This window comes from Gavialis gangeticus, unplaced genomic scaffold (assembly GCF_001723915.1).
Source record: "Gavialis gangeticus isolate Ggan-Ray unplaced genomic scaffold, GavGan_comp1, whole genome shotgun sequence".
NCBI lineage: Eukaryota > Metazoa > Chordata > Crocodylia > Gavialidae > Gavialis > Gavialis gangeticus.
In genome coordinates, this window is record NW_017729022.1 from 153,676,848 (window position 1) to 153,704,109 (window position 27,262).

Sequence of the window (27,262 nt, forward strand, 5' to 3'; positions counted from 1 at the left end):
ATCCAAAAGCCCTTGAATTCTGCATACTGACTTAGGGAATAAATCAGCGACTCTCTTGCCCATTGTAGGTCATATGCATTATGCAGTTTATGTATGCACCTGGACAAATGCACATGTGCAGATGAATGGCAAATTTATTGGCATGTACAGTCCCAGTTGTAGATTATATTAGATTGGCCATTCCAGGTATTGTAATAAAAATAGCAGGGTTGCATGTAAATAAATTGTTTTAAGTTTTGCTATTGACCTGTTTTTCATTAATGTGAAATCTTCAGGAAGAGTATAAAAAATATATTAGCTGCTATTTTATGTAGCTACAATTCCCATCATGTGAATTGTCTCCAAAGTTCATATCCTTAAATTCAGATGTATAGCTCTATGCCACAGTCTGTTGTCTTGGTTCTGTGACCATTCATTCTCTGTATAGAATTTCCCTAGGGCCCCACAGATTGGGAGGGAGGGGAAGGGTTGTTCGTTTTAGTTGTGAGCTTTTCAATCTACCTCTGTTAAAAGTAGTCTTCAGGAGTCCCACATATTCTTATTTTTTCCCTTTTACTTTTTTATTTCAAGCCAGTTTCCCAAGATAAATCCAACTCAGCCTCTAGTTCAGCTGGAGAGCCGTATGAACTAGGTAAAAATATAGAACATACCTGTAACTGCCTTAAGCATGCAAAACCAAAGAGCATACCTACTAAGGAATCTGGAACTACAGAATGACTTAAATTGAGAAGGAGCCAAGCAGACTAGTTCCATTAATGAACTTGCTGTAGTTTTGGGGACTAAAAATAAAACTTAATTTCAGGTCTCAGTTTTGGAAATGTTTGAATTTGAGCAGTCATTTTAAATGTGAAGTAAAATAACAATTTGTATAAGTATAAGGGATAAGTCAGGGAAACAGGGTGTTGCTGCATCCGTCTCTTAAACAGGATGTTCTTCTACATGTCTGTGTAAATGCCATATATTTAGTCTAAATTTTAAATGCTTGCAAAAATGGGATAAATCAGTATATACAAACTACGAGGATGTATCATCATGTATTCCTCTTTATTACAACTAATGTGGTATTAACATATTAGGCTGTGTGAAAAGGCTTCTTTTTCAACAGGATAAATCATGGATCTCAAGCATATTTTAACAAGCCTTACAGCAGCTGGACACGCCACTCTTGTCCCCCTCCTCTACCTGTAGCGTGTTAGGGTGCTATGCCTTGTAGTTGTGCGACAGGGATGATTCTGTAGTTTTAGTAATACCTTAGATAAGGATTTATATGGGATGGTTTGGATGGGATGCTCCTGTTTCAGGCAGGGGGTTAGACTAGATGACCTCCAGAGTTCTCTTCCAGCCCTACTTTTCTATGATTCTGTTGTCTCTCTCTTCTTTCAGTACTAACCTGTTTCTCTTAAATAGGGCTTTATTGTTTCAGAAGCCACAACTTATGGATATTTTAAATGCATATTATAGACTGGAAGAGAAATTTTGGGATAAGGATTTCAAACTCTTTCCAGTTATTTTTAAAATACAGAAACATGCTGTGTTTCTTCTGTCCTTGACAATGTTTTTTTTAAGCTCATATTTTAAAAAACAACACCCACACCTTAAATGAATCTTTAGATTAGGCTGTTAGAAGTTTTGTCATTTAAATTTTTTTGGAACTCTGGGACTAGACTTAGCACTTTTAGGAGTACTGTTGTTCATGCATTACTTCATTAATGCACGCTGTGTTGTGCTTTATGGTAGATAAATGTAGAGTATAGACAAAAGGATTAAACCAGTTACTTCTAGTATCATTTTTTTGCATCTAAAAAGGTGGCTGTGAAAAATTCAGGTAAATAATTTAATATTCTAAAAAATACTCTTTAGAGTTTCCTGAATTAATTATTCAAATACCATCCCTTAATGTTCTAGTTTTACCTTTTAGGTTTCCAGACCCATTTTAAGTAACTAACCAGCAGTCATCTTTGTTTAATAAAAAACAGAATTCATGTCAGAGTTACTTAGGCATTGTACAGGTCAAAGTTCAATGCAGAAAGAAATTCAGTTACTGGTGATTTTATTCATTCAGCCATAAATTTGTTTCACTTTGTGGTGTTACAGCATCTGCATGAATGGAGTCATAGGTACTTTTAACATTGCTGCTATGTGTAATATTAATGTAGAAAAATAAAACATTTATGCACCCGCTTCTGGTTTTAGAGTTTTAACATTACTAACTAAGCCAATGCAACCTTTTTTTTCCCCCTAGCAATAACATTGATGCTGCGGTAGAACATATTGAGTCTCTGTTTACCACAGCACTGCAAAATGCTCATCCATTATCATCCATAAATATATATCCTGTATTTAGCATTGTGATGAAAGAAGAACTACAGCCAGCTTTGGACAAATGTAAGTTAATTATAGTAGTATTTGAATTTAATGGATAAATAGAATCACAGTTAAAAATTAATGCATACAAACCCTGCCTTAATCAACCAAAATCATGTCACAGAAGTTTATTTTGTAAAAGTGAATTTTTAATGAAAGGAATTCCTTCCTTACCTGTCATTCTGTAGTAAGTGCTGTGGCAGACCGGCTGGCCAGTCAGTTTGGAGCCTATGGACCTGTCACAGATCTCTTCCTGGAGTATGTAAAAGCAGAAAAAATGGATGATGCCAAGTTTCTACTAGAGGTAATCATGTACTAAGAGAAATAGTAGCTCTTAGAGCTTTTCATGTTGAGAAATTGTCAAACATAGGTACATGTTAAAGGGCAGTGTTCAGAGTGCACTGGGGCTCTAGTACATGTCAGCTACCAAAGAGAGTAATGGTTTATTGTTCTGTATTGTGAAAGTTCCTAGAACAGGAAAAAAGGGACCATCTCATCTTTTTCACACGTGGTCAATTACATAGCAGTCATGCCTTGCAAACAGCCTCCTTTTGATTTCTCACTTTTGTTTTTGCAGTATTTTTTTAAATACCGCATATCTCTAGTGTTGGAGTTAGTAAGCAAAAAGTGGGCAATGTTTGCTTTTCAAGAGCACCATCACATTTGACTACTCAAACATTTCAAATGTATTCAAGGCTCATTAAAGGCTGAATTTGCTTTCTGTTCACTTGTGTGTCCAAAGCATTTTAAATGACAAATGCAGGTCCCTGTGGCCCAAAGTCTCAACTAAATTAGCAATCTTCAAGGAATGCGATGACTGCATTCATGCCATTTTAACACTGCTAAATATAAAGCTGAGCCAAATGTAGAATGAACTGTGGGTGATAAGAGCTGCCACTGGCAGTGTACACAAACAGCCTCAGACAGGGAGTCTCTTCCCAGCAGGTGGCAGTCAAACAATCACAGTGATCCTGCAGATTGCTGTGTTTGTGTAGACTCCCTGCGTCAAATTGAGGCCTATTACCAATTTCTGATAGTAAATAGTGCTATATTCACTTACAAGCTGTTAAGTGTTTTAAACAATACAAGGAAAGAACAACCTCTGCTTTATTCATCAGAGGTTTTTATGAAATTCCAAATCTAGTTATTTTAACAGGAAGGAAAACAGTGAAATTGATTCTGTGACTGATACTATAGAATTATGCATATTATTTGCATAGAGTATCATTTTTGTATTGTATTACTTGCATAACTAATGTCTGGGCATTTTTTCAAATGTGTGAGATAAACTTTAAAGTCTCCTCCTCATAAGAAGTGTTTGTGTATATTATTCAGAATTCTGTATTAGAATAGAGCCATTTTTAAAAAATTATTATACTTTTTACATGCATTTCTATCTGATTACACAGGCATCACTGTCATCTTCTTTGTCAGAACCAGAGTTGTGCAAAGACAAGTTTTATGTACTTAAAAATAAGTCTCATTATTGGTAGAATCCTAAAATTCCCAAATAGAAATTATGGCCAGAACTATAGTTGAACATTATTTTAAAGTATTTGAAATAACCAAAATACAAAGAAGTTATGTAACACAAAAATGCTAGCTTTTGGGAAGGTAGGATTTAAAAACATTTACTGCTAATTGGTTATTGTCAGTTTAGGTTTTTTACTTTGTGTGTGATTATAAACGTCTTTTGAAAGTCAATGGAAAATATATCCGAGATTGAAATGCACCTGCACAAGTAATCCTCAAGTAATGTAGTTCATACGCAGCAAAAAGAAATTGAGCAATATCCTTATGGCATTCAAAAATGAAAAGTACAGAGTAATCAGAGAGCATAAATGCTGATTCTTCCGTCTTGTAATATCAGATAATGTTAGTAAAACTATGTATTCTTCTTGTTTTTTCAGTGATGCCATTGATGCCTTTTAGACAGTTTTGTGTAGTTTTTATAAGGAAGAAAATTATATGATATAGGAAAAGTTTACCTGAACATTCTTATCTAGCTTTTTCAGTTTTTTCGTGTACCATATCTTTATAACAAAAATAATTTTCTTTTTTTCCTTTCCTTTTGTAAAATACTAATATATATATCTTTTTTTAGTTTTGATTTATTTATTTATTTTAATTCCTGGGCCAGGTACAGACATTATACCTCTACCAGTACAAGTATTCGGAAACCGGTCTATACCGCTAACAGAACAGAGGTTCGGCACACGCAACAGGCCTGTGCTTGTAACCGAACAGAAGTTTGGCACACACAGACTGATTTAGAAGTGGTGGAACCCAGTCTGAGAATTGCCACCCTGCACCAGAGAGCTAATGTGTGTTCTGTTTGCTGTTGATCTAAACAACATGGCTTACAGAAAACCACATAACTTATATTGATTCCGCTGCTGGTTTTTTGAATGCCTGTACCTAGCCTTAAAGAACTTTGAGTTCTTGGAGTGGCAGTAGGTGAGGATGGCAGGTACCAGTAGCAATAGTATTGCAAGGTCCTTCAGAAAATCCTTTTGCACTGTATATCAGCCCACTAGAATTAAGTATTTCTAGTTACCAGATGTACAAACTAATACTTTTTACTATAACATTCGTTTTGTGGGTATACCTAGGTCCCAAAGTATTTGTTCCTACTGTTCATCTCCCTGTTGACAGAATGTTTTCAAAACTTAGAGCCTGCATTTTAAAAAGTATACTTTTATGCTGTACCTATAATGAGAATAAACTATAATATTGTCTTGCAAGTTTGGTTTTTACAGTAGTTAGTAAAATGGGATAGACACCTGATTTATCTGGTTTGTCACAAACTTTTTTTAACTTTTGTGTCTCTCTCTGAAGCCCTGGCTGTCTGTCGCAATGAAAGCCTTTTATAAAATAGAGAGATTGAAATCAGTCCTTTTGTATGCATAAGTGTAGGTAATTATACTTTAAAGAGAACTTGCTTTGTACATTTTAATTTTTATAAAGAAACGAGCAGTTATCTCCCTGACACCTTATTAAATGTATAATTAACCTTATGATCCCTGGCTCACTTGTGAATGCTTGGCAGTATAATTGGAGAGGAATAGTATTTCTTTTTTTCTTTCTTCTGCAGTCCTAAGCCTCATTTCTGTGGGATGTTGAAACATTAGTTTAATTTTTTCCTCTTTCCTTTTAAACAAACTTCATGCTTACCATGTCAAGGACAGCATTTACAAAAGCTTGCTGTGGCATGTACTTGTTTTCATTTTTCAGGTATTTCTAATTAATGGTCAGTTGTTAGGCCTCACTACTAGGTAATGATGTATTACTCTTTTATTGTGAACCTTTATAATTGGAAATGTTCACCTAAGACAATGTGTTTATCGAGCACTTTCTCATTGCTGCTATTTTAATTTTCCCTTTTTTCCTTTTTTTTTTCTTTTTTAAAGAGGTATGGTGCAATAGCTGAACAAAAGGAAAAACTGATGGCTTTTGTTACTAGTCAGATAAACAAGGTATAATCTTTTGCTTGCATATAATTAAATATATTAGCAATATCTTTATTTAATCGGCCCTCAATTGTAATTTTCAGATCTATTTAGACTTTATAGCACTTGTACAGCAGAATTTAACTTTCTCAAACAGCAAGTGAGTTGAGCCAAAGTGTGATAATAGTGTTACTCACCTGTATTGTTTAAAACTCCAGTTAAACACACGTTGTTCTTTTATGTACAGTACTGACAGCCTTAACATTTACACTCAGAAACACTTTTGTCTGTAGAATGCACTGCACTAGGATACCAGTTCGCTGTATAGAGTATTTTAATGTGCATGGCATTTTACAGGAAATAGAGAAGGTTGTAATTCTGTATCCAGTTTAGCTTAACAGTTCTTCTGTTTTCATTGTGTTTTAGTTTCTATAAATTCATACATTTGTTGTGATGTCTGCTTAGCCCAGTTCAAGTCTGCTTTCTGTACTACTATCAGTGGACACATTTTCACTCTGAAAACCTGAGTATATTATTATGCTAGCTGCACTGTAAGATTACAAACTAGCTACAATACCAATCATCACACGATGGGATGATGTGTTAGGTCTGCCTTTAAAGGACACATTTCAAATTGGGGAACGTCACTTTTGTGCATATACTGTTTTGAGCGTGCACACCTATTCCCCATCATTTCAAATGTCCCCAGTATTAAAAACATGAAAGTTTAAAAAAAAAAAAAAAAATTAAAGTTGGAGCTTTTTTACAGGAAACAAGCAGCAAGAGCAGGCTGCATTTATATAACAAGTAAAATAGGTACATTTGCTGATAATGAAAACGGGAATTTCTTCATATTTTAGATTAAGATTTGAGAGAGTACAAAGGGTAATATACATTAATTCAGTTTCTGGTATGTGGATTTATTCAAAAGTGCATTTTTTTTATATAAGTGCCCTTAGTATTATTCGAAGTTGTTTAACACAAGAAACTACTGATTGTATTTGGATATAAGATTTTATTTGGTTTATAACATAATTTTGTTTGTTTTTAATTCTAGTTATTGGCTATTTCTTAAATCCATGTAGCAGCACTTTTAGCACTCACCTATAGATCCCCTTAAGCCAGTAGAAGTTGCTGATTAACTCTGCATTTTTTAAAAGTGGGGATATAATCCTGGCACCATCAGTGTCTGACAGCACTCCCGTTGACTTAAACACCAAAAGAACTGAAACAAAAAATCTGTTTTAGGCTCCCCTTTTTTGAAAATATCCCACATTTTTTCTTGCTGTACAGAAAGTTAATCTATATCCAGTTGAAAATCCACTCCTATAAAAAAAAAAAATGTATCTGAAAGATTCAGAAATAATGGAAATATCATTGCCAGAGTTAGAATAGTCTGACCCTTTTCTTTAAGATTTAAAGCAGCAATACAGCTTACTTTGTCTTTAATTTCCTAGGCGAAGAACATCGAAAGTCTTCTAGGTCTGGTTCCTGACAGCCTAGAAATGAACACTGTATACACCTCACTCGTGAACAAATATGGTAATATATTGCATCCAGAGTTGTTGGTTTAGTAAAGTACAATTTTAAAGCCTTTGGAAATGTCACAGAAGACCTCGAAACACTGGGGGCAGCAAAATTCTGCTGTGCTGGAGGGAGGTTGGAGGGAGATGACAGTGAGGAGCCCATCTAAGGGCATGACATGTTTGAGATGAGTGAGGAGCCCATCTCTAAGGGGTTTTTGCTTATTCTGCATTCAGAGGTTCTGTCTACTGTAATAGCTGCCATTACAAGGACAGTGGCCCATGTGGTGATTGGGAGAGAGTAACTAGTGGCTGCATAAACCAAAACCTCTGTGGAGGAATAGATGCTACTGCAAAATAGTGTGCATGCTTATGTGGCTTCATAGAAGGAGCAGAAAGAGTCATTCTACAAATCTTTCTAACCAGGGTTTTGTAAATGGGTCATACTGTTACTGCAAGTTATAAAATTGTAGGTGAATCCTATTAGTTCTATTGCTAGCATGCTGTGAACTTTGGGAACATTATAATTGCTCTAAAATGTTTGCAAGTTGGTGCTAAAGTTAAGCTTCTGGGTGCCTAACTATGTACTTAGCTAAGTAATCTGATTTTTTCCAAGGTGTTGGAAAAACTCTTCACACTATTGAAGGTGGTAGAGAATCACAAATGCTTAGCATCTCCTGAAAATTGAGCCACTTGTTTAAATTTCTTCTGGCATCAGCAAACTTTTAAATGCCAGGGCCTGAAGTCCCTGTGGCTAGAACCCGAATCCAAGTTTTTCATCAATCTGGAGGAAGTCTTGCAAAATCCTCTTCATCCAGTGCAATTTTTATTGCACAAATATAAAAGTGCTAGTTTCCTTGGTATTAGGCACCATGATAAATAGTTGGCAAGTCCGTTTTGTGCCAGGGCTAGTGTTTTTGAGAGAGTTTGGCAGGAATATAGGTCACAGCTTCCCATGAAAGCATTGTTTTCTATGCTGAAAGGAGAGTGAGTATAAATTATCACAGACATTTCCAGCTGTGAACAAGTAAGGGGGCGTTCATTCCTTTTCTTGTCTGAGAGATGTGATCCTGCTCCAGGACTGGATTCTCGCACGTGGCAAAAATATTCCTTAAACTACTTGTCTTCCAAAAATAGAGCATTATCAAGCAAAATTTCAATGGTGTGGTCCATTAAATACAATCTGAGTGTTAGATCTGCCTCTTTCTCTCTTATTTTTCATACAATAGATGCTCCTATTTTAAAGAAAGAAGAAGTTAACAATTTCTATTATACTTTCATTAAACCGTCACTTTGTGCAGGTTTTGTAGCCTCCCACATTTATGAAGAAACTCATACACTTGCCAGGTGTGAGTGGGAAGCTTTTTCATAGTGAATATAGAGCCCTAAATGCTACATTTTGAGGGAATTCAAGCCTTAAAAAAAAAAAAATTTTGTAGTGCTCACGTACACCTGCAAGTACATTTCTGAACCTGCAGAAACCACTCCATTTTCTCTGTTACTCTCAAGTCTCCCACACAGCCACACAATGAATATAACCAGACTGAACAGTTTCACTGCTGTTGGAAGCTCATGCATAACAGCAAAACAGTCGAGAATGGTTTTAATTTTATTCCGAATAGAGGAGAACTAGAAAATAAGAGGCAGACAGAAAAACAGAATAGCAAATATATTCCATTCTTGTCCTCTTTCTTCTCTGTTTTATGTCTCTCCCAGTTTAGAGGGAAAAGTAAAACTCCCTCCTATCAGCAGCTGGAGAAGAATGGAGTTTCAAATTTCTAAGAAATATGTTGGCTAGAACCTGACACAGATAAAGGAAGCAAATTATCTGATATCCAGCTAAACATCTTGATCTCCTAAACAATTGACCTTTCAACAAACAGTCTTAGGAATACTAATAGCTTAACAATGGACTTGCTGTGTTGGTAGGATAGAAGGACTCAACTATGAAGCCTGAAGAAAAATTTGCACTTTTTGTCCTTGTCTTTGTCAGAGGCTTGCAACATATAGCCGTGTGACTGGACACCCAGGCACTTCACCTATACCTTGTCGCAACTGGGCAACAGAGGGAAACAGTGGTGGGCCATTCTAGTCCTCTAACAAAAAATGTTACCAACCCCTGGCTTAATGTAACTGGCTCCCATACTTTGTGGTCACTTAATACTTATATTCAGAAATTCTGAAAGGTTCTAGGTTCTGCTTTCAGTAACATACCTGTAGCATGAGAGGTATAGTGTGTATGGGAGAGATACTCCTGCCTGGCTGGCCTATCAAAGATAGTCATACTATTGCAACTGACCACTAATGGAGGTTCTTCTAAAGTTAAGTTGTAGATGTATTCTACATATCAAATGCAGTTTGTGTCTGTCTGCATGTGTGTGCGCATCTTTTTATGGTGGGCCTGTAACTTTGGAAGGGACCAAGTTCAGCAAAAATTCTGGTTCCTGTTGCCACACTGACTTGCATCAGAAAGAGAGTATACATTAGGGCTGTGAGAAGCTTCAGTAGCTGATTTGATTTGGAAGAGATTTGGCCTGATTTGGGGACCAAATCTCTGAATCCAAATCAAATAGGGAGATTAATTAAAAGCTCGTAATCAATTCAAAGCATCCAAACCGATTTGGAAAAGCTTTGGAAAAGATTCGGCTGGTTCGGAGATTTGGCCATAGACTGAACAGGCAGCTGACACAGCTACTTCCAGCTGGTAAATCTGTTGGGGGAGGGAAAAGTGGCATGGGGGAGAGAGGGATTGGGGCTGGGACAAGCTGCCCAGCAAGGGAGGAGGGCTGGGGGTGCAGGATGCAGGCGCAGCAGTGCTGAGAACGGGGATTTTGCCCTGCTGTGCCACTTGCTCAGCCGGGGCAGGAAGGGGGCAGGATGTGGGTGTGGCTCACTCCAGGCAGGAGGGGGCTATAGCGGCAGCAGGTCATAGACCCTGCTTCCCAGCACTGCCACTGGCAAACGGAGGCAGGGCTGAGTCCCGACTCCCAGCGCTGATGCGGGCACAGCAGCGCTGGGAGCAGGGCTATGCCCTGCTGCCACTCAGAATGAGCTGCGCCTGCATCACACCCCTCCACCGCCAGCTGGGCAAGCAGCAGCAGGGCATAGCCCCCATGGCTCACCTTGCTGGGGCAGAGGCAGGCACAGCCAGAGGAGCCATGGGAGAACCCCCCATGGCTGCCTTGCCCAGCCCCATCTACCACCTGGCCCCAGCATCCCAGCACTATTAAAGCCCTGTACTCAACGGCTCTGGCAGTGGGGATCAGGGCCTCTGAGGGCTCGTGGCAGAGCCCCCTCCCCACACAGCAACACACACAGACAGACACAGATACCCCCACCCCCACCCCTCTGGTGCAGCGTGGCTTGTCAGGGCACCACATGCTGTCTGGGAGCTGGGTGGCTCCACCTGTCAGCCAGAGCTTGCTACTGCTCAGCCCCAGCTCCTAGACAGCACGCAGTGCCATGCTGAGCTGTGCTGCATCTGCACGATGCAACAGCTGACACCTGAGTGCCAAGAAGGGGGGGTGATCCCTGCTGCCTAACGCTGTGCTGGAGACCTCTGCCATGAGTGCCCAGAGGCCCCAGTCACCATGGTTGCAGCTGATGAGTGTGGGGCTTGGTGGGGGGGGGAAGCCCCATACTTACCAGCTCTGGCAGCAGGGATTAGGGCCTCTGGGCACTCATGGCTGAGCCCCCCCTGTGCAGCATGGGGCAGCAGGGATCGCCCTCCCACCCCACTTTGCAGCAGCTGCCCCATGGCATGGGTGCAGCGTGGCTCATCAGGGCGCCATGCCCTGTCTGGGACCTGGGGTGGCTCCATGTGTCAGCCAGAGCCTGGCAGTGCTCAGCCCCAGCTCCCAGGCAGCATACGATGTCCTGCCAAGTCATGCTGCATCTGCACCATGGGGCAGCTGCTGCGTGGGTGCCAGGTGGGGACAGGGGATCTGTGCTACCCTGTGCTGCACAGGGGGGCTCTGCCACAAGCACCCAGAGACCCCAATTGCTGCTCCTGCACCTGGTGAGTGTGGGGCTTTTTTTTAAGTGCCAGGACTAAGCTGGGGCCGGGCAGGGGATGGGGCTGGGTAGGGCAGCCATGGGGGCTGTTCCTGTGGCTCCCCTTTCCCGGGAAGAGGCAGGCAGCCAGAGGACCTGGAGCTGTGCCTGCCTCTCCCCAGCCAATCTGACTGAATCTCTCCAAATCAGCGCTGAATCTTCCAAAGCCAATTCAGCTGAATTGATTTGGGACAGTGATCTGAATCTCCAGATTGGCTGAATCTGAATCAAATACTTCCTTATTCACACAGGCCTCATATCCATGGTTCTATTCCAGGTGTCAGCAACCCCTGGCACACATGCCAAGCATAGAATGTGAGGCCATTTTGCCCTGCACGTGACTGCCAGCCCCGGCTCTGGGTAGCTGCTGCCAGCCACAGAGCCCAGGCTGCTCCCAGCAGGCAGGTAGGAGGCTGCAAGCCCTGCTGCAAGCAGCCTGGGCTCCATGGTTGGCAGCAGCTACTCCAGGGGTAGGCAAAATACAGCCTGCAGGCCGGATCCAGCCCATGGGGCCCTTAAAAAATTTAGAAAATTAGTATTTATCTGCCCTTGGTTCCTGTCAAAAATGACAGGAACCAAGGGCAGTAGGACCCAGGGGAAGCCTGGCGGGCTCCCACACCAGCAGGGCCCACCTGGCCCCACCCCCCCTCAGCTGGAAGCTCCAGCTGGGGCTTCTGGCCTGGCAGCACATGGCTGCCCCACACTGGAACATCAGGGGGTAAGGTGGGAACCCCGGGCAGGGAAGGAGCCCAGGGAAAAGCTGAATGTGGGGGACAGGGGAAGTGGCCCCACCGCCTGCCCTGTGGCCAGCGGCAAGCGCTGCAGCCGCTCACAGCCCTCATGGAGCTGCCTGTGCCTGCTGCAGACAGCCCTGCACAGGCTGTGAGCGGCTGCAGCAGGAAGCAGCAGCCACTGGGTGGGCGGGGGGCCAGTCTTTTCTCCGTGCCACAAAGGAGCCTAGGGAAAAGCTGAGCGCCGGGGGGGTGGGGAGTGGCTCCTTGCCCCATGGCCAGCGTTCCCTACTGCAGGCACTTGCAGCCCACGCAGGACCTTCCAGAGCAGGCACAGGCAGCCCCAGGCAGGCTGCAAGTGGCTGCAGTGTGGGACACTGGGTACAGGGTATGGGGGCCACTTCCCTCTTTTCCCCCGCCCCCCCCCGGCATCACCTCCTTGCAACCCAGCCCCAGTGCCAGCCTGGGCCCTGTGCTGGCTCTGTGCTCTCCCTGCAGGGCTGCGCATGGCAACAGCAGCTGCAGCCCCCCCTGCTTGCTGTGCCAGGCAGAGTTTGCCGCCGCCACCACCTCTGGGCTGCCCAGCACATGAGCTCTGGGCAGGCAGCAGCAGCCAACACTGCCCAGCGCAGCAAGCAGGGGGCCTGCAGCTGCTGTCACTGACAGGCAAGCCCGAAGCCAGCGTGGAGCCCAGGCTGGTAGTGGGGCTGGGTTCCAAGCTGGTGCTGAGCGCGGAGAAAAATGGCTCGTAGCCTGCATGGGACTGCCTATGCCTGCTCCAGACAGCCGCGCACAGGCTGCAAGCGCCTGCTGCAGAGAGTGCTGACTATGGGGTGGGAGAGGGGCCGCTTTTCCCCACACTTAGCACCAGCTTCTTCCCTGCTGGCAAGCAGGGGGTCAGGGCTGTGGGCTGCCCCCCACCTGTACCGTGGGGCTGGGGAGCACTGGGAGTGAGCAAGTGCAGGAGCCAGCAGGAGCAGGGGGCCCACACTGGTATCCTGGGACTAGTGCTGGTAGGGCCCAGAGCAGGGTGGCAGGAGCCAGCTCTATGGAGCTCTGTGGAGCCAGGCCAGCTACCCTCTCTCCCTGCAGGTGCACTCCAGCCTGGCTCCACAGACCCCTGCCAGCCTGTGCCCCACTTTGGGCCCCACTGGTGCTGGCCCTGGGACATTGGTCCCAAGATGGTGACCAGGGAGCAGGGCAGCTGTCAAGGGGCGGGTCTACCCATGTGGCCCTCGACAGCCTGCCAAAACTGGGTAAGTGGCTCTCCACCCAAAATAATTGCCCGCCCCTGAGCTACCCAGAGCCAGGGTTGGCTGCAGCTGGGAGGCTGCAAACAGCTTCACTGGACTCCGGCATCAGCTCTGTACTGGCACGTGCACATGCGCCTCACAGCAGATGGTGGGGGAGGGGCCTGAGGCAGTGCAACCTGGGTCTCTTCCCTACTGCCAGCACAGAGCTGGTGACTGCGCTCTGGAGCCTGGTGCAGCTGTTTGTAGCCAGCCTGGGCTCTGGGCATCTGCAGCAAATAGCAGGCAGGCTGCAAACAGCTGCACCAGGCTCCAGAGCTCCAGCATCAGCTCCATGTTGGCGGCGACTGCATGTGCAACTTGGAGCAGACAGCAGGAGGGCTGCACTGCCTCAGGGCCAGGCCTTATCCCTGCTGTCTGCTCTGAGGTGCGGAGCCCTGCACAGCTGTTTGCAGCCTGCCTGCTGCAGCTGCCCAGAGCCCAGGCTGGCTACTAGAGCCCAGTCATCAGCTCTGTGCCGGCAGCAGGGGAGAGGCCAGTATTAGCTGTGTGAAGTGGGTGGGTGGTTTGGCTGATGGGCAGGCTCCAGGCTGGGGCCTTGGCTGGCTGTGCTGCAGCCTGGGGGCTGGCTCCCCAGGGAAGCACAGGGGCTCCGGTGGGTGCAGGGCATTGTTGGGTCGGATTTTGCCCGGTGGCCGAGCAGCCCGACTCTGTGTGCCCATGCATCTGGTTCTGGGTATCTGTGCATGCACACGTCTGGTTCTGAATGTGCGCGCGCATGTGTCTGTTCTGGGTGTGTTCTGGTTCTCTGTGTTTGTGCACATGTGGTTCTTTGTGTACATGTCTGGTTCTTTCTCTGATCTCCTCTCTCTCTCTCTCTCTTTCCCTCTTTCTCTTATTTCTCTTTTTTTCTTCTCTCTCTCACTGCAACATGCTTAACAAAAAGGAACACACAACAACAAAGGCAATATTTATGATTATTAAATATACTAATATGCAGTGCGTCCTGCCGTGTACCCCCCCCCCACACGCACCCCCCCCTTTTTTTTTTCTGGCATGCCGGCACTCCGGCACCTTCCAAGGTAGACATTGTGGTTTTTCGGCACTCTGGCCAAAAAACATTGCCTACCCCTGCTGTATTCCATAGTTCTCTACTGCAGTGCAGTTACTCTCTGTAGTAAGAGGCCTATGCTTGGAGTGCCTCAAACCTAAGAATGTTTTTCTTTTTACGCAGCTCTGTATCTCACAGCATTTTTTACAAACTCCTAAGGAATCTGCCCTCCAGATTCACTGCCAAAGGCAGAAAAAGAAGTGGCTTTATAGACTTGATCTGTTCTTTCATTTTAATTTTGGGTTATCATTTTATGGACATAAAGCCATTTCCTTTGAGAAAGGAGGAGTTAGATATTTCTGTGGCATACATTTTACAAACAAAGGGGGTAATTATTAACAGATTTTTTTGGTAATTCTTTTCTCAGCAAAGGAGGAAGATGTCAGTTCTGCAAAAGCTGTGTATGAGAAAATGAAAGCTGAGGACATGGACCTAGATGAGAAAACTCTGAAACACTTCACATTGCTGCTGAAGAAAAGCGAACAGCCTGTCCCTTTTACTGAACCCCCTGTGAGTGTTTCCTAATTAAGAAGAATAAAAAAATAGCTCTGCAGAGCTGCATATGTTCCATAATAATAAATCAAATTGCACACTTTAATTACATAAGGATTAGACAACCCTCAAAGGAGTCAGTATATGAAGTACTGAATGTTGTAGGCAGTGTATTAATCTTGCATTAGGTTTGCCTTGTGGGAAAAGAGAGCCTTTTGGGGCTTATTGTGTTTAAAATGCAAAATCCTTATCAGGCAGTCATCTGAAGGTGTGAGTTTATCAAACATCCTTGGGGCATTTATCTCAATGTTTTAAGTTTTAAAAGATCTTTAGAATGTGTATTTCAATAATGGTTGAATGGTTTTAGTTTCCAGTAATTGCTTGTCTTATATTTAATACAAATTGTTTTTAATTACATCATTGTGATGGAATGTTAAGTGTAAAATGAACTTTCCTATTGTAGCTTGACTTTTCCTAGCTATTCCAACACACATATGTAACTGCGCCCTTATATTAATGCATCTTACTTGAGGTCAACACATGCATGAAGTTTTTCAGTGGAGACTGCACACGTTTTCTTTGCAACGCATATCTTTGGCTGATGGTATATGATTGTCAGGGTTTGAAGAGTTACTATCCTTTCCTTCCCTTGACACATGCTTGCATATCCTTTTTTTACCAAACCCAGCCATTTTTGTCTTTTTGAAATCAGTAGTATTCAGCATTCTTTTCCTAAAACTTGATTCAAACAGTTTCTCTGAGCATTTTTTCCCTGCATAATAAATGCAGTAAGCAATTTTTATTCCCTTTCAAGTTTCAAACTTGGTTGATGCCCAAATTTATTTTTTGAGATATTTATGCTAAAATACCATTTACATTTAGTGGTAACATTAGTAATTCACTCCTACTAGTAATGAAGATAGGATGTATTTTCTAATGCACTTGAATTCCTCCTAAAATATTCTAACCTCCCTGTTCTGTTTCCTTCTTTCTTTTTTGTCAGTTTACTGACTTGATGCTTTTGAGATTCCCTTTTTAATTCATTTATTCTTAAGCATATTTTCAGGTTGCGGCTGAAAAATAAACTAGGGTTTTTTGAGTGGCAAAACATAAGTATTGCTTTAAGCAATTCAAACAAGTTTTTTCCCCTTTTTTACTCTGTACAGAGGCACCAAATATGTGGGGACCCAAAGGCTTGAGAAGAGGGCTGTCACCTGAAATGCATAAAACTTTCCATATGTCCATCACCTTAGCCACCTGCACTTCCCCCCACCCAAGACAACAATAAGTCAGCACCTATGACTCTGTATCACCATCACCTTATTTCTTTTAAATTATTGCATGGTCTTTCATAAACAACTAATTCATGACAGAATTCTGGTTTTTGATTGGAGGGTGGGGTGTTACTCGCAATTAATAATAATGCCTTTTTTTCTCTCCCTTTCTTCCACTATAGGAGTCTTTACAGAACCATTCCACAAAACAAGAACAAAACATCAGCTAGAACATAGTATTTGTATCTTTGAAATTATGGAAGATTGTGTAAACAATGTACTTACTGTTGTTAGAAAAAATAAATAAAACAAAACTGAATGTGTGAGGTCATCAGTATAATCTGCCGAGGCAAACCATACACATTTGGAAGATGGTTTTCAGTGACTAAATTATAATGGATACATGCATTTATTAATAGTATCGCTCTTTGCTCACATTGGAGCTGCTAACAGAACAGCAGAACAGTCACTCTAAAGTTTTTGTGTTGCTTTTTCTTTTTTGAACCTGATTTGAGATTACTACATTCTGGCTCCTATTTCCACTGAATATAACAACGTAATTCACCTTTCACTAAGTTTCTGAAATCAATGTTCCCTTCTGTTGATTTCACTAGGCTTTGGATTGAGCATTAAGATGGTAAATTTCTTAAGCTAAAATACCATTCTGCTAATTTAAGCCTGCTCATTCTTATGTTTACTGCTCTATTGTGGTTATATGCATCAGTATTCACAAATACCTCCTTTTTAGAAAGTAATTGTCCCCTATATAAGTTTGGAGAAAATAGAAATGGTTGGCTGATATTTGATCATAATTTAAGCAAACTGCTGTGTGCTTCTTTTCCCTTTTGTTGGATCTCTGGACAGTGCAGGGGAGACTCTTTAAAGTTGAGTTTTATTTGTACCAATGGTGTAGATCAAACCTAAAGCACACATTTCAGTTCTGTTTCTCCTTAAATCTGCTTTTCATACATTTCTAAACTATATATTTTGTTTATGTCATTAGCCCTCCAAATTCCATGGTGCCTAGCTATAGGGATTGTTTAAATCAGGGACAGGGATGCCTGATCAAACAAAAATGGCAAGCCTGTCATTTCTAGTACCAAGGGCAGCTTGGTTACTTGCCAGACAACTGAGAGATGTGCTTTATTTGTTTAAGTATTTACATCGATTTGCATATGCAGATCCCCACATTTAACATACCTGTATACTTGCAATACTTCTTTTAACTAAAGAGAAAAAGGTGTATGGTAAAAAATAAAAATACCTCTTACCCTGTAGAATAGCAAAGGCTTATCCAAGAGAAGTCTTCCTAGCATAGTTAGGTCATAGAGAGGAGTAAAAAAAACACACTTGCCACTTGGTTCTTTATGCAGAAACCAAACCATACTTAGATCCAGCTGAACCAAAAGAACATTTCTGATGGGTTGGCTTCTGTTGTTTAGGCAGCTTTTGTGGCTAAACCAACAGAAATCCTGCTGCCTTTTACCAGTGGTTCTCAACTTACCTTAGACTCCAGGCATCCCTCTGAAACTTCTGGGTGACACAAGGGTGTTTCAGAAACACCCGGCAAAATGGTTGCCAACATTATATGTCTGCAACAAAGTGAGGAAACTACACAACAGCAGGGACTGCTGCAGCATTGTCAAACATCCATCATGTACAACTATATAGAGAAGTTATGTGGTCATTGCACACAATGGTTTTGTTTCAAAATTCCTGTTGCATTTCTGAAACACCGTCATAAGGTGAAGAGTTCATAAATAGGAACCTACTCAAATTGCAATCTCGCAGTTTTTACAGAAACCACAAAAAATGGTCATTTCTGTGAACTCCAAGAGAAATGGTTGTTTCCACAATTTTTCACAGAATCACCTGGGGGGAGAAAACTTAGTAAACATAAAATGCTGGCTCCCCAGTGAGAGCCAGCAGCCACTGCGGCCCAGCCTAGCAGACCACTGCGGTGGAGGGAGGGAGCCAAGCTGCCAGCACAAAGGGGAGCACCCAAGATGGCAGCTGCCCCCACCGTCCATCACTGATTGGTGGAGAAGGCTGCCTTTTGTGCGGCCCCACCCCTCTCTGCCAGTCAGTGGCAAGGGACAGCTACATGAGGGGCAGCCCTCCACCAATCAGTGGCAAGGGGCAGGCCTGCACGAAGGGCAGCCTTCTCTGCCAATCAGCAGCAAGGAGTGGGCCCACACAAAGAGCAGCCCTCCATCAGTCAGAGGTGGGGGAGCAGGTTCACCATGAAAAAAAACCCACAAAAATGATTTTGGGTAGGTAGGGCATGAGCAGCCCACAATTTTTCCTTTACCTCAGTACAATTAAATAGATCCCTATTCATAATTGCATCCTTACACTTAGCAAAATTAATCTGGTAAACTGGCAATCTGAATTTGGCACCTAGTGCTTGTTGCATCATCAAGGAAACTGCATTAATGATAAATAAATGATACGGATAAATCATCAAGGAAGCTGCAGTAATGATTGAAATTTAGTTTATCTCATTTTAAAATGGATACATTGCTCATTTCTACAACCACAGATGCCATGAATGTATGTCAGTATGTTATCAGCATAGTTGAACACTTAGCCTGCTAGTTTGCAACCCTTTATCTAGTACCGCCGCTCTTGCTTTTAGAGATCACCATATGAATCTCTCAATATCCACAGTGTAGCCATGTTCCAGTCACTGGAGCATAAATGAGGGTTAAGTCTGTATATATGAAGCTATCCATTGAGCTGATAGCCATCACCTGGCCTACTGGGAAGACAGGGGTGATGGTAGAGTGGTGTTTACATACAGATGTGAATGGCAGAGCCCATACGATTGACAGCGGTGGGGGTGAACACTACCTGGGATTCAAACTTCCATCAACCCAGCTGTTTATCCAGGGGAAGTCTTAATTGCCAGTTCCATTCGGACAATGAGCTTGACACTTGGACATACGACCTCTCATCAAGTAGGCTTATCTAGTACTAATTTTGCCTTTGTACATGGAGGTCACATGTATTCTTGCAACTTGATAACAATATTTTGGGCATACCTTGTAACATATATCATTATCTATTTTACAGTCACAACTTGAGGTACCAGGGCTCTGAATAGTTCTACTCTAACCACAGCATCCAGTTTAATTTACTGCAGCTCTGAAAAAAGTTTGCAGTTGACACAGTCCTGTCCATTCAGTCATCCAAGACTTACGGCTGTGTGTGCATAATGGGAGCAAATGGTGCAAAGATTTTTGTGACATTAGTGGCAAGGAGGTGTGGACCAAGGTGTAAGCAGATCCAGCCGGGTAATATGTCCTATTTGAGTACATGGCAGAAACTAGAGACCTGAGAAGAAGAATTATTCAAAATAGGCAAAGACTGCTCAGTATGATGATTTTTGTGGTTTTCCTTCTGAGGAGATGATGGGTACAAAATGCAGAGAGAAATGTAGTTTTCTGTGTCTAAAATGAGCATCTCTGAGAGAGCTTCATAATGATGAAAAACATGGTCATCTTAATCTCAACTGATCTGAGAAGTTTTTGAACAACCAGCCTTTGTGCCAGCTCTCCCAGCAGCCGGCTTCCATTAACAACATACTTCAACTTTGCATTAATGTTATACATCCCTACGAGGCATAGCTGTTTGAAGTCTCAAATAAACTAAAGCTTACAGAGTTAACATTTCTCTGACAAATATGTATGCAGTTCCATACTTTTTGTATATTCAGAACTAAATACCTACAGGATGACAGAATTCAGAATGGCAGTCTTGCAAACTTGTCACGATGATTTACCAGTCCAGATGCAAAACTTGTTCTGTCACACTGACCATAACATTTTACTTACCCATTCAAAATAGAAAAGAATATTATGTGCCTCAGGCAAGGAGATAACAGGGATTTTGTAAGACATCAGCACAGGTACATTGCACTGTAGTTGCCTGTAAGAGTGAGAGCACAGGCTCCGTGTGTGGCTGATATTCAGATATTAAAAGATCTGATGTGCTGCTATACAAAGCAATTTGGGAGTGCCCAAATCTGTTCCTAATATCCCTTGCCTGGGATTGAGACACCTGATAGAAACCTTAGTTTTAGCTGGGGAGATGGCTGATGGCAGGAAAAGGAAGATTACTATGTTACACCCCCAGCATGCTTATGATAAGTCCAGGGAGGGCAAGCTTCCCCTTTGGACTAAAATGGTCTTTTGGGGACAATGCACATATAGGTTAGTTACCCTCTGCTGAGACATTTCCTAAGATTGTCTCCTAAGACTCAGTAACAAGGCAGCCATGTTCAGTCCATGCAAATCATTCATTTAAGTTTCTCCGTTAAGATTTAATTTGCCTGAAATGCCTCATTGTGTTCCTGGAGCTACTTACAGTGTTATTTGCAGGGCGGTATAACTCATCGTTTTGTCTTGAAGTCAAATTTAAATAATCTCTCAGCCATCCCAGACACCTTTTTCTTTTGTTCCTCAGCTCTGCCAAGAAGCCTAAAAATCACCCAAAAATGAGCTACTATAGAGCTTGTCCCCTGCTCTGAGAGCTATATCCACGGAGGGTCCTCCAGCAGTAGAACTTTTGCTGCCCCAGATAGCAGAATTTAGCAGAGCGAGAGATAGTGGAACTGGAAAGAAAATGAGCAATATGTAAACTCTGGGACTGGACTCTGACAGGTACAGGTTTCCAACAGGTTTCTTCCCTTCACCTCTTCACAAAAAAGGTAAGAGCAGCAGCCAAGAGCTGCTTTGCAGCCAGGGAAGTATTCTTCCTTTTTGAAGCCTGTTCAGGCAGTTCCCCACAGCATGCAAGGAAGGATTTTGCTTTATGTGTTTTATTCTGTGCTAAGGATTTGCCTGTAAAGGGCAGTCGTAGCCCTGAGCTGTGTGAGACATCCCAAACGTGCCTGAGGGAGGGAGAGGCGAGGTAAAGAGGAGGAGATGTGCTGCTCCATAATTTGTCCACACAACGCTCCAGAAGGGTCTCACCTGAATCCAGCAGAAAAGAATCAATTCCCAGTGTGACATCATCTGAATAAGTGTCCTGCAAGGTGTGTTCAAGAAAGGTGTGGGTTTAAAAGATGGGCTTTGGAGGAGGAAGAGAAAGAAGTGTTTTTATTTGAAGCCAGCCTTCGTTCAGGGGATTCTCCTCTCCCAGGACATTGCAAACTAGGCCCCCAGGCATATCTGTGCCAACCCCGTTATAAGCGAGCCCCTTCAGGATATCCTCCAGTGCTGCTTCCCTGTCAATGGATTTGGTTTTCCCTGTGGTGATTTTTGTTGCCCAATACTTTGCCCTTATTTTAGTGACCCTAACTGAGAGCATGGGACATGTGTTTGACTCGTACAGATGTCGCACACTGGTACAGTATGTAGTGAGAGGGTGCTGAATTTTTCTGTTAAGGTAACTAAAAATTAGGTTTATTTTTCTGCTGCTTTGCTATAAGTCCCCAACTTAGTTAATAGTGGATAGTACTGTATTTTCTTGCTTTTCATACCTTTTCCCTCCCCTCCCCCTTCAAATAAGAGCACATTTCGGAAAAGCAGAATGAGGAAAAAAAGACCTTTCCAGAGTCATGGCTGAATTCTGACTGCAGGGCATCCTGATTGCATGGCTGAATCCAAGTATTTAAGATACCACCCTGCCCTGCCTTCTCTCTTTTTTAAAAAACTATTATCAGTGATCACCTTTGACATGACAGCCTGGTAATTAGAGCACTCACTCTGAAAGTGGTAAGCCTGGGTTTTAGGCTCTCAACTTGCAGGGGTTCAAACTTACTGTTTCCTCCTCACATGAGAGTTCCCTACTTACTAGCAAGTGAGAGCAAGGAAGGACCAGAAACCAGGGCCATTTATACATGTGCTGCAGCGGTGGGGGCCCCAAGAACCACTCTAACTAAAGTGCCTGGAGTGTCACATGTGTCAGCCTTCCGGGGGGTACTTTAACTAAAGCTTGTTCAATGAGCTTTAGTTAAAGTGCTCCTACTGCTATTTTTCAGTGCAGGGGCACATGCACGTGATGCTGGAGCACAGTAATTATCATGCTCCGGTAGACTGAACTGGGTCTGCTCCAACACACTGTAATTACCTAACCACCCTTACCTACGACTGACCTTGCTACTGAGCCAAGATGATGGCTGTTCTGAGTATACAGTAACTGGATGTCATGGTGCCTAAGTAGCTTTACTCATGAAAACAGACTTCTATAGACTTTCAAGCATCTCTGCAAGGATTCTGTGGATCTCACTTGGATTTAATTCTGTTTAAATGGAACTTCAAGTGCCCATGTTCCCTTTTTAGCATGTGGCCTTTAGTGACACTAAAAATCACATGGGAAGTCTGTTACAACTTCTGGCTCCAAGCTCTTGGAACAACAACTCCTATGATAGATGTTAGAATAGCTTATAGCTGAATATGAAACTTCTGATTTTGTGCACAGTACCAAACCACCAAAATAATACAGTCAAATGTACTAGCAGCACACAGTAAGCAGTATTCTAAGGTCTAAGGCTGATCGTAGGACACCCTTTAGTGTCATTGTTGCATAATTTTGAGTTAAATTGGTGACGTTTAACTTACAGCTTGAAAAAGAAAACTAACCGATGTAGCTGTAGTGGTTGCCAAATGCAGTTGTGAGTATACACACATTTTGAAAAACTGGCTAGTTGAGCCTAAAATAAATCAATTGGTTTAACGTTGCATCTGCAGTATTGCCTTGGGTTCTCCTTTGCTTACTCTGTGAAATACCTTTACCTCAAACAGTGGGGTTAGCTTAACTGTTAATCTTTAGCTATCTAAGGCAATTACCAGTTTTTAACATCACCGTAGGGTACCATAAATGTGATTGTACAGTAGAAAACCCACAATATGATTAAAAATGTCTGCACACTACAGCACTCATTCTGAGCTTTACATTTGCAAGCTTTACTCATGCAAGGTTTTTTTTTCTTTTAGTTATGGTTTGATTGACCTAACCTGCATTTCAAACACAGGAAGATGGCTAGTAATATTTCATGTCATAGCTGATGAGCTAGTAAATATTCTGTAGTAAAAAAATAATTGATAGGCAAATATGTTTATGATAAATACCTGTAAAATGGCTCTCTGGTTTTCTCCTTTTCCTTATTTATTTAATTTTTTAATGACCTAGTTATTCCCCACACATCTCTGGTATATAAATACTCAAAGGAGCACAATAGTTCACATTCACGGGAATAAAAATTCTGCATTTATAAGTGTCTTTCTAACAGACATCAATAACATTATAAATTTGTCTAAATTCAGCAAGTAAAAACAAGGTTGAAAAACTATGTTGTACCACTAGCTGCGGGGGGCATAAAAATTATGGTAATTTATAGCTTCACTATTGTCAGTCAAGCACATGAGTGTTTTCAGTAGAGAAATTTATCGTGCTTCTGGCACTGAACATATTACAAAGCTATAATGTACTCTTATTATATGGAAGCACTGATAAACTCCCTATGAAATGCACAAAGCTAAATATTCATACCCTTTTTCTTTTATTCTGTTTTAAAAAGGGACAAATCTGAGGCATGCATGTCAAAAACATTTGACAGTATTGAGATCTATTGTAACCAGAAAAGGTGCTTTTCTGAATAAAGACAATACTTACCCAAACTACCACTGTTTGTGATTGCTAGAAGGGGACGCTTTGTTCATTCAGAAGGCAGGGGAGCAGTCTGAATATTCTGCCATTCAAAAGGCCACGGTCATTTTACTCAGAATAAAATTAATGGTGTGACAACATTTGTTTCCTGATCATTCCAACTGGCCTCTGATGCCATTGCAGCGCTCAGTGGGACGCCAAGGCTTGGGCTTCCATTGCTAGAAATTTAGAAAAAAAACCCCCAGTGTTTATGGTTTTTGTATTGGACGCACGTTTATAAGAGCAACAATATCATTATCACTCTGCTTATCTCGGCAATGACCAGATTCCCTTGCGGCAATAACTCCCATGCTTTTGACCTCATGACTTACCCGTTCGTGCATCTGATTTGTCTTGTATAACAGACAGGTCATAATATCACATAATTAGGACTGCTTGTCTTGGAATTTATTTAAAAAAAAAGACATTCGCAAGTGCCTGTGAACTGTAGTGAACTGAGCTGCCTGTTATTTCTGTCTTTATCCTGGCTGTGGCGCTATTGGCCCTTAGAAAGCTGTTCCTAGAAGTTGCTCAGACATCAGGTCTTTTTGTTGCCTTGCTGCCAACCAGTGCTGTGAACTGACTAGTTACTTTTGAGAATATGTTATTGAAATAAAGCATGATCGTTCCTAAGCTGCAAGAAAGGATATTGCATAGTGACCGATTAAGGACTTTCACTTTCTCTAGGCCTTTTTTTTTTGATGTCGTATCTTACGTGGCCAATTGGAAGACGCGTTTAGATTTGCACTGAGAGGCTTGAGAGGGAAGCTGCTAGAAATATCAAACTGATCTCTCTCGGCATCTGATGAAGTGAACTCAGGCTCACAAAAGCTCATGCTATACATTTCTAAGTCAGTTAGTCTGTAAGATCCAAATCTACCCTGCCTTCTCCCCCAAGGGAGGCATTTTTGCTTCAGCACTTCCTGCCAAATGAACCAGAGGACAGCTAGCTTGAGCTCATAAACACAATTATAGCTGTTCTGATTTTTCTCACCAGAATCCAACTGCAGTGGAGATGAACCTGAGCCAGGGTAGTGGATGGAGGAATGCTGGTAGGTGACTGTCATGTTATATATTGCTGTCACACACAAGGACAGCAGAGATCCTGGCTGCTATGATAAAAACAAATGCTAACAAGCATTAGGAGAGAACACAACAAGCAACTAAGCGTAGACATTTTGTTCAGTGAGTTTTGCCTTCCTGCCTTTTTGATTTTTATGGCTTTGCAGTTGTGTGTTTGTTTAAAATGATTCACCTAGTGACTTCTGTAACTGAATTTTGGCTGGTGGATTGTTCATGAGTGATTCGTTGCAAGTATACAAAAACGGAGGTGTTTTGTTTGGATGGGAGTCAAACGGCATTGCTTATTTCCACATTGCCTAAGCATAGCCCTTGGATTCTTGGTGTCACTACTTGTATCAGTTCCCTGAACATACCTGTGAATTAACTTGTGTGCTAGAATACCTGTAAAAAATAAACAGACAAATGAGGTAAAAAGAATGCTGAAATTAATTCACCTTCTGTTCAAGCAAATATCAAGGGTGGGGGGAGAAATATGGTGCTAATAATGATGTTAAAATGATTCTGGGAAGAAAAGACTAAAATCAGGGAATTCCTTGCATGTCTACATATTTTTTAACGTCTATTAAAGTTCACTATTTTTCCCAGAAGAAGGAACAGAAAACTTATTGTGGACATGAAGTCAAATTCAAGCTGAACTGCAACTCAAAGTAAATGAAAATTATATTTAATGATAAAATCAATGATGAGATAAATTTGCACCAGTATTATAATGCTAGTTTTATGAATTGTGGAGTCAATTTGATACTCCGAAACACTCCTACACAAAAATTAAATTGCATTAAGATCCAGTAGGCATTATGCACACTCAGAAAAAGATAAAGACTTTTTAAAGCTTAAAAGGGTTAAGCAGGTTTTTTTTAAATATCTCAACCCGCTGTTTAAACATTGTTGCCTTAATTAATAGCTGCTAACACTGTATGAACTGTTCATCTTTGGCTCTCAGGTGAAAAAAAGCGGTATGTCACAGAGCTGCATGTGCATTATTGTTTCTTGTCTACTGCAGTTGAAAGGAATAGCAGTAGTTGAGGTCTAAAAGGTTTGTCATTTTCAGTATCAGTGGACTAGTGAGCAACTTTAATTTCCTATCTGTAGGTGCTCCAGAAGAGTACATGAGCAGCCCCCCTTTTTTAAAAGGCTGTGAACGAAAGAGGAGGGTGACTGGTAGATTGTACTGATTTCTCACTATTAGTGTTCATTCACGTTTCCAGTAACCAAATGTGGGGTGGGATTTCTAAGAGATGACAGCTTATTAATTTGACTCTGCCAACTTGAAATCTAGTCCTTTTTAATCAATAATGATTTCAAAGTAGTTTGGAGGACTGCCACTGCCCTGTGCCAATATGCAAATCTCTGTGCTTCTGCAATCCTTTAGGGAAAAAAAATCCCTTTGCTCTTTGAAGGAGCTACACAGAAAGGAAAACAGAGTATAGACACAAAATGCTGTTATATATGAAATAAAACAACAAAATGTTTTAAAACCTTTCAGTGATCACCTCCAACATAGTAGTCTTAATGCTTGTGTAACCCTTCTGCTGGGCACTGGTTGGCAGCAAAAAGGGCCGGGTTCACATTTTGGGGTACCTCATAAATTATACCAGTGGCTTGAGGCCCCCACCCCAAAATCTGGAAACACTAAATTTGCTGGGGCATCCCATATAAACAAAAACCGCCTCCTCACAAGCAGTGTTAAACACAAAACGCAAGTTTATTACAGAGAATAAAAAATTTTAAAAAAACCCTAAATATAATTTTAAAACATTAACTACAAAGCAATGTCTATAGGTGGCACCCTCTTGGGGAGGCTTTATCCATACCCAGGCATTCGGGGACTTGTGTCTCCCCAGCAGGTAGTTTTGGGGGCCTGCACCCCAATACCTGCCCTTCAGCAATGGGCCGGAGAGGGGGCCCACACCGAAGAGACCAGAGCAGCTACTTGGGTTCACTGCACCAGGGGAGCTGCTTGAGACCGTGGGTCCTGCTGCATTGCAAGGGGCTCCATTGCTCCTGGAGAAGCGGTAGCGTGCCGACCTCCACTTCTGCATGGTAGCTTTGAGGGGTTAACCTCAGCTTTCGTCAGCACACCACACCCCAAAATTCCTAGTCCCAATCCTAGGTCTGCTGGGCAGAAAACTGCAAAATAATTTGAAGGAAAGGTCAGGCCTATTTCAGCTCAGGCCTGAGCTACGACTACCAGCCAACCATGTGGCTTGGTTGGGACATAAACTACAAAAAGGACAAAAGGAGGCCCAGGCCTATCTCACTTGGACTGGGCAGCAAAA

The 27,262-nt window shown here is 42.2% G+C and overlaps 1 protein-coding gene across 3 annotated transcripts in view; it reads left to right on the top strand.

Moving 5' to 3' along the window:
• The window catches only part of LRPPRC (leucine rich pentatricopeptide repeat containing), a 201,053-nt gene extending 184,708 nt beyond the window's left edge, over positions 1-16,345 (top strand). For all 3 annotated transcript variants that reach the window (XM_019516356.1, XM_019516358.1, XM_019516357.1), the window contains exons 33-37: positions 2,243-2,385; positions 2,553-2,668; positions 5,775-5,840; positions 7,271-7,355; positions 14,849-16,345. In XM_019516356.1, coding sequence (XP_019371901.1) covers positions 2,243-2,385; positions 2,553-2,668; positions 5,775-5,840; positions 7,271-7,355; positions 14,849-15,006 — 568 coding nt within the window. In that variant the 3' untranslated portion in view covers positions 15,007-16,345. The remainder of the gene's footprint in view (positions 1-2,242; positions 2,386-2,552; positions 2,669-5,774; positions 5,841-7,270; positions 7,356-14,848) is intronic.
• Positions 16,346-27,262: the final 10,917 nt, after the last annotated feature.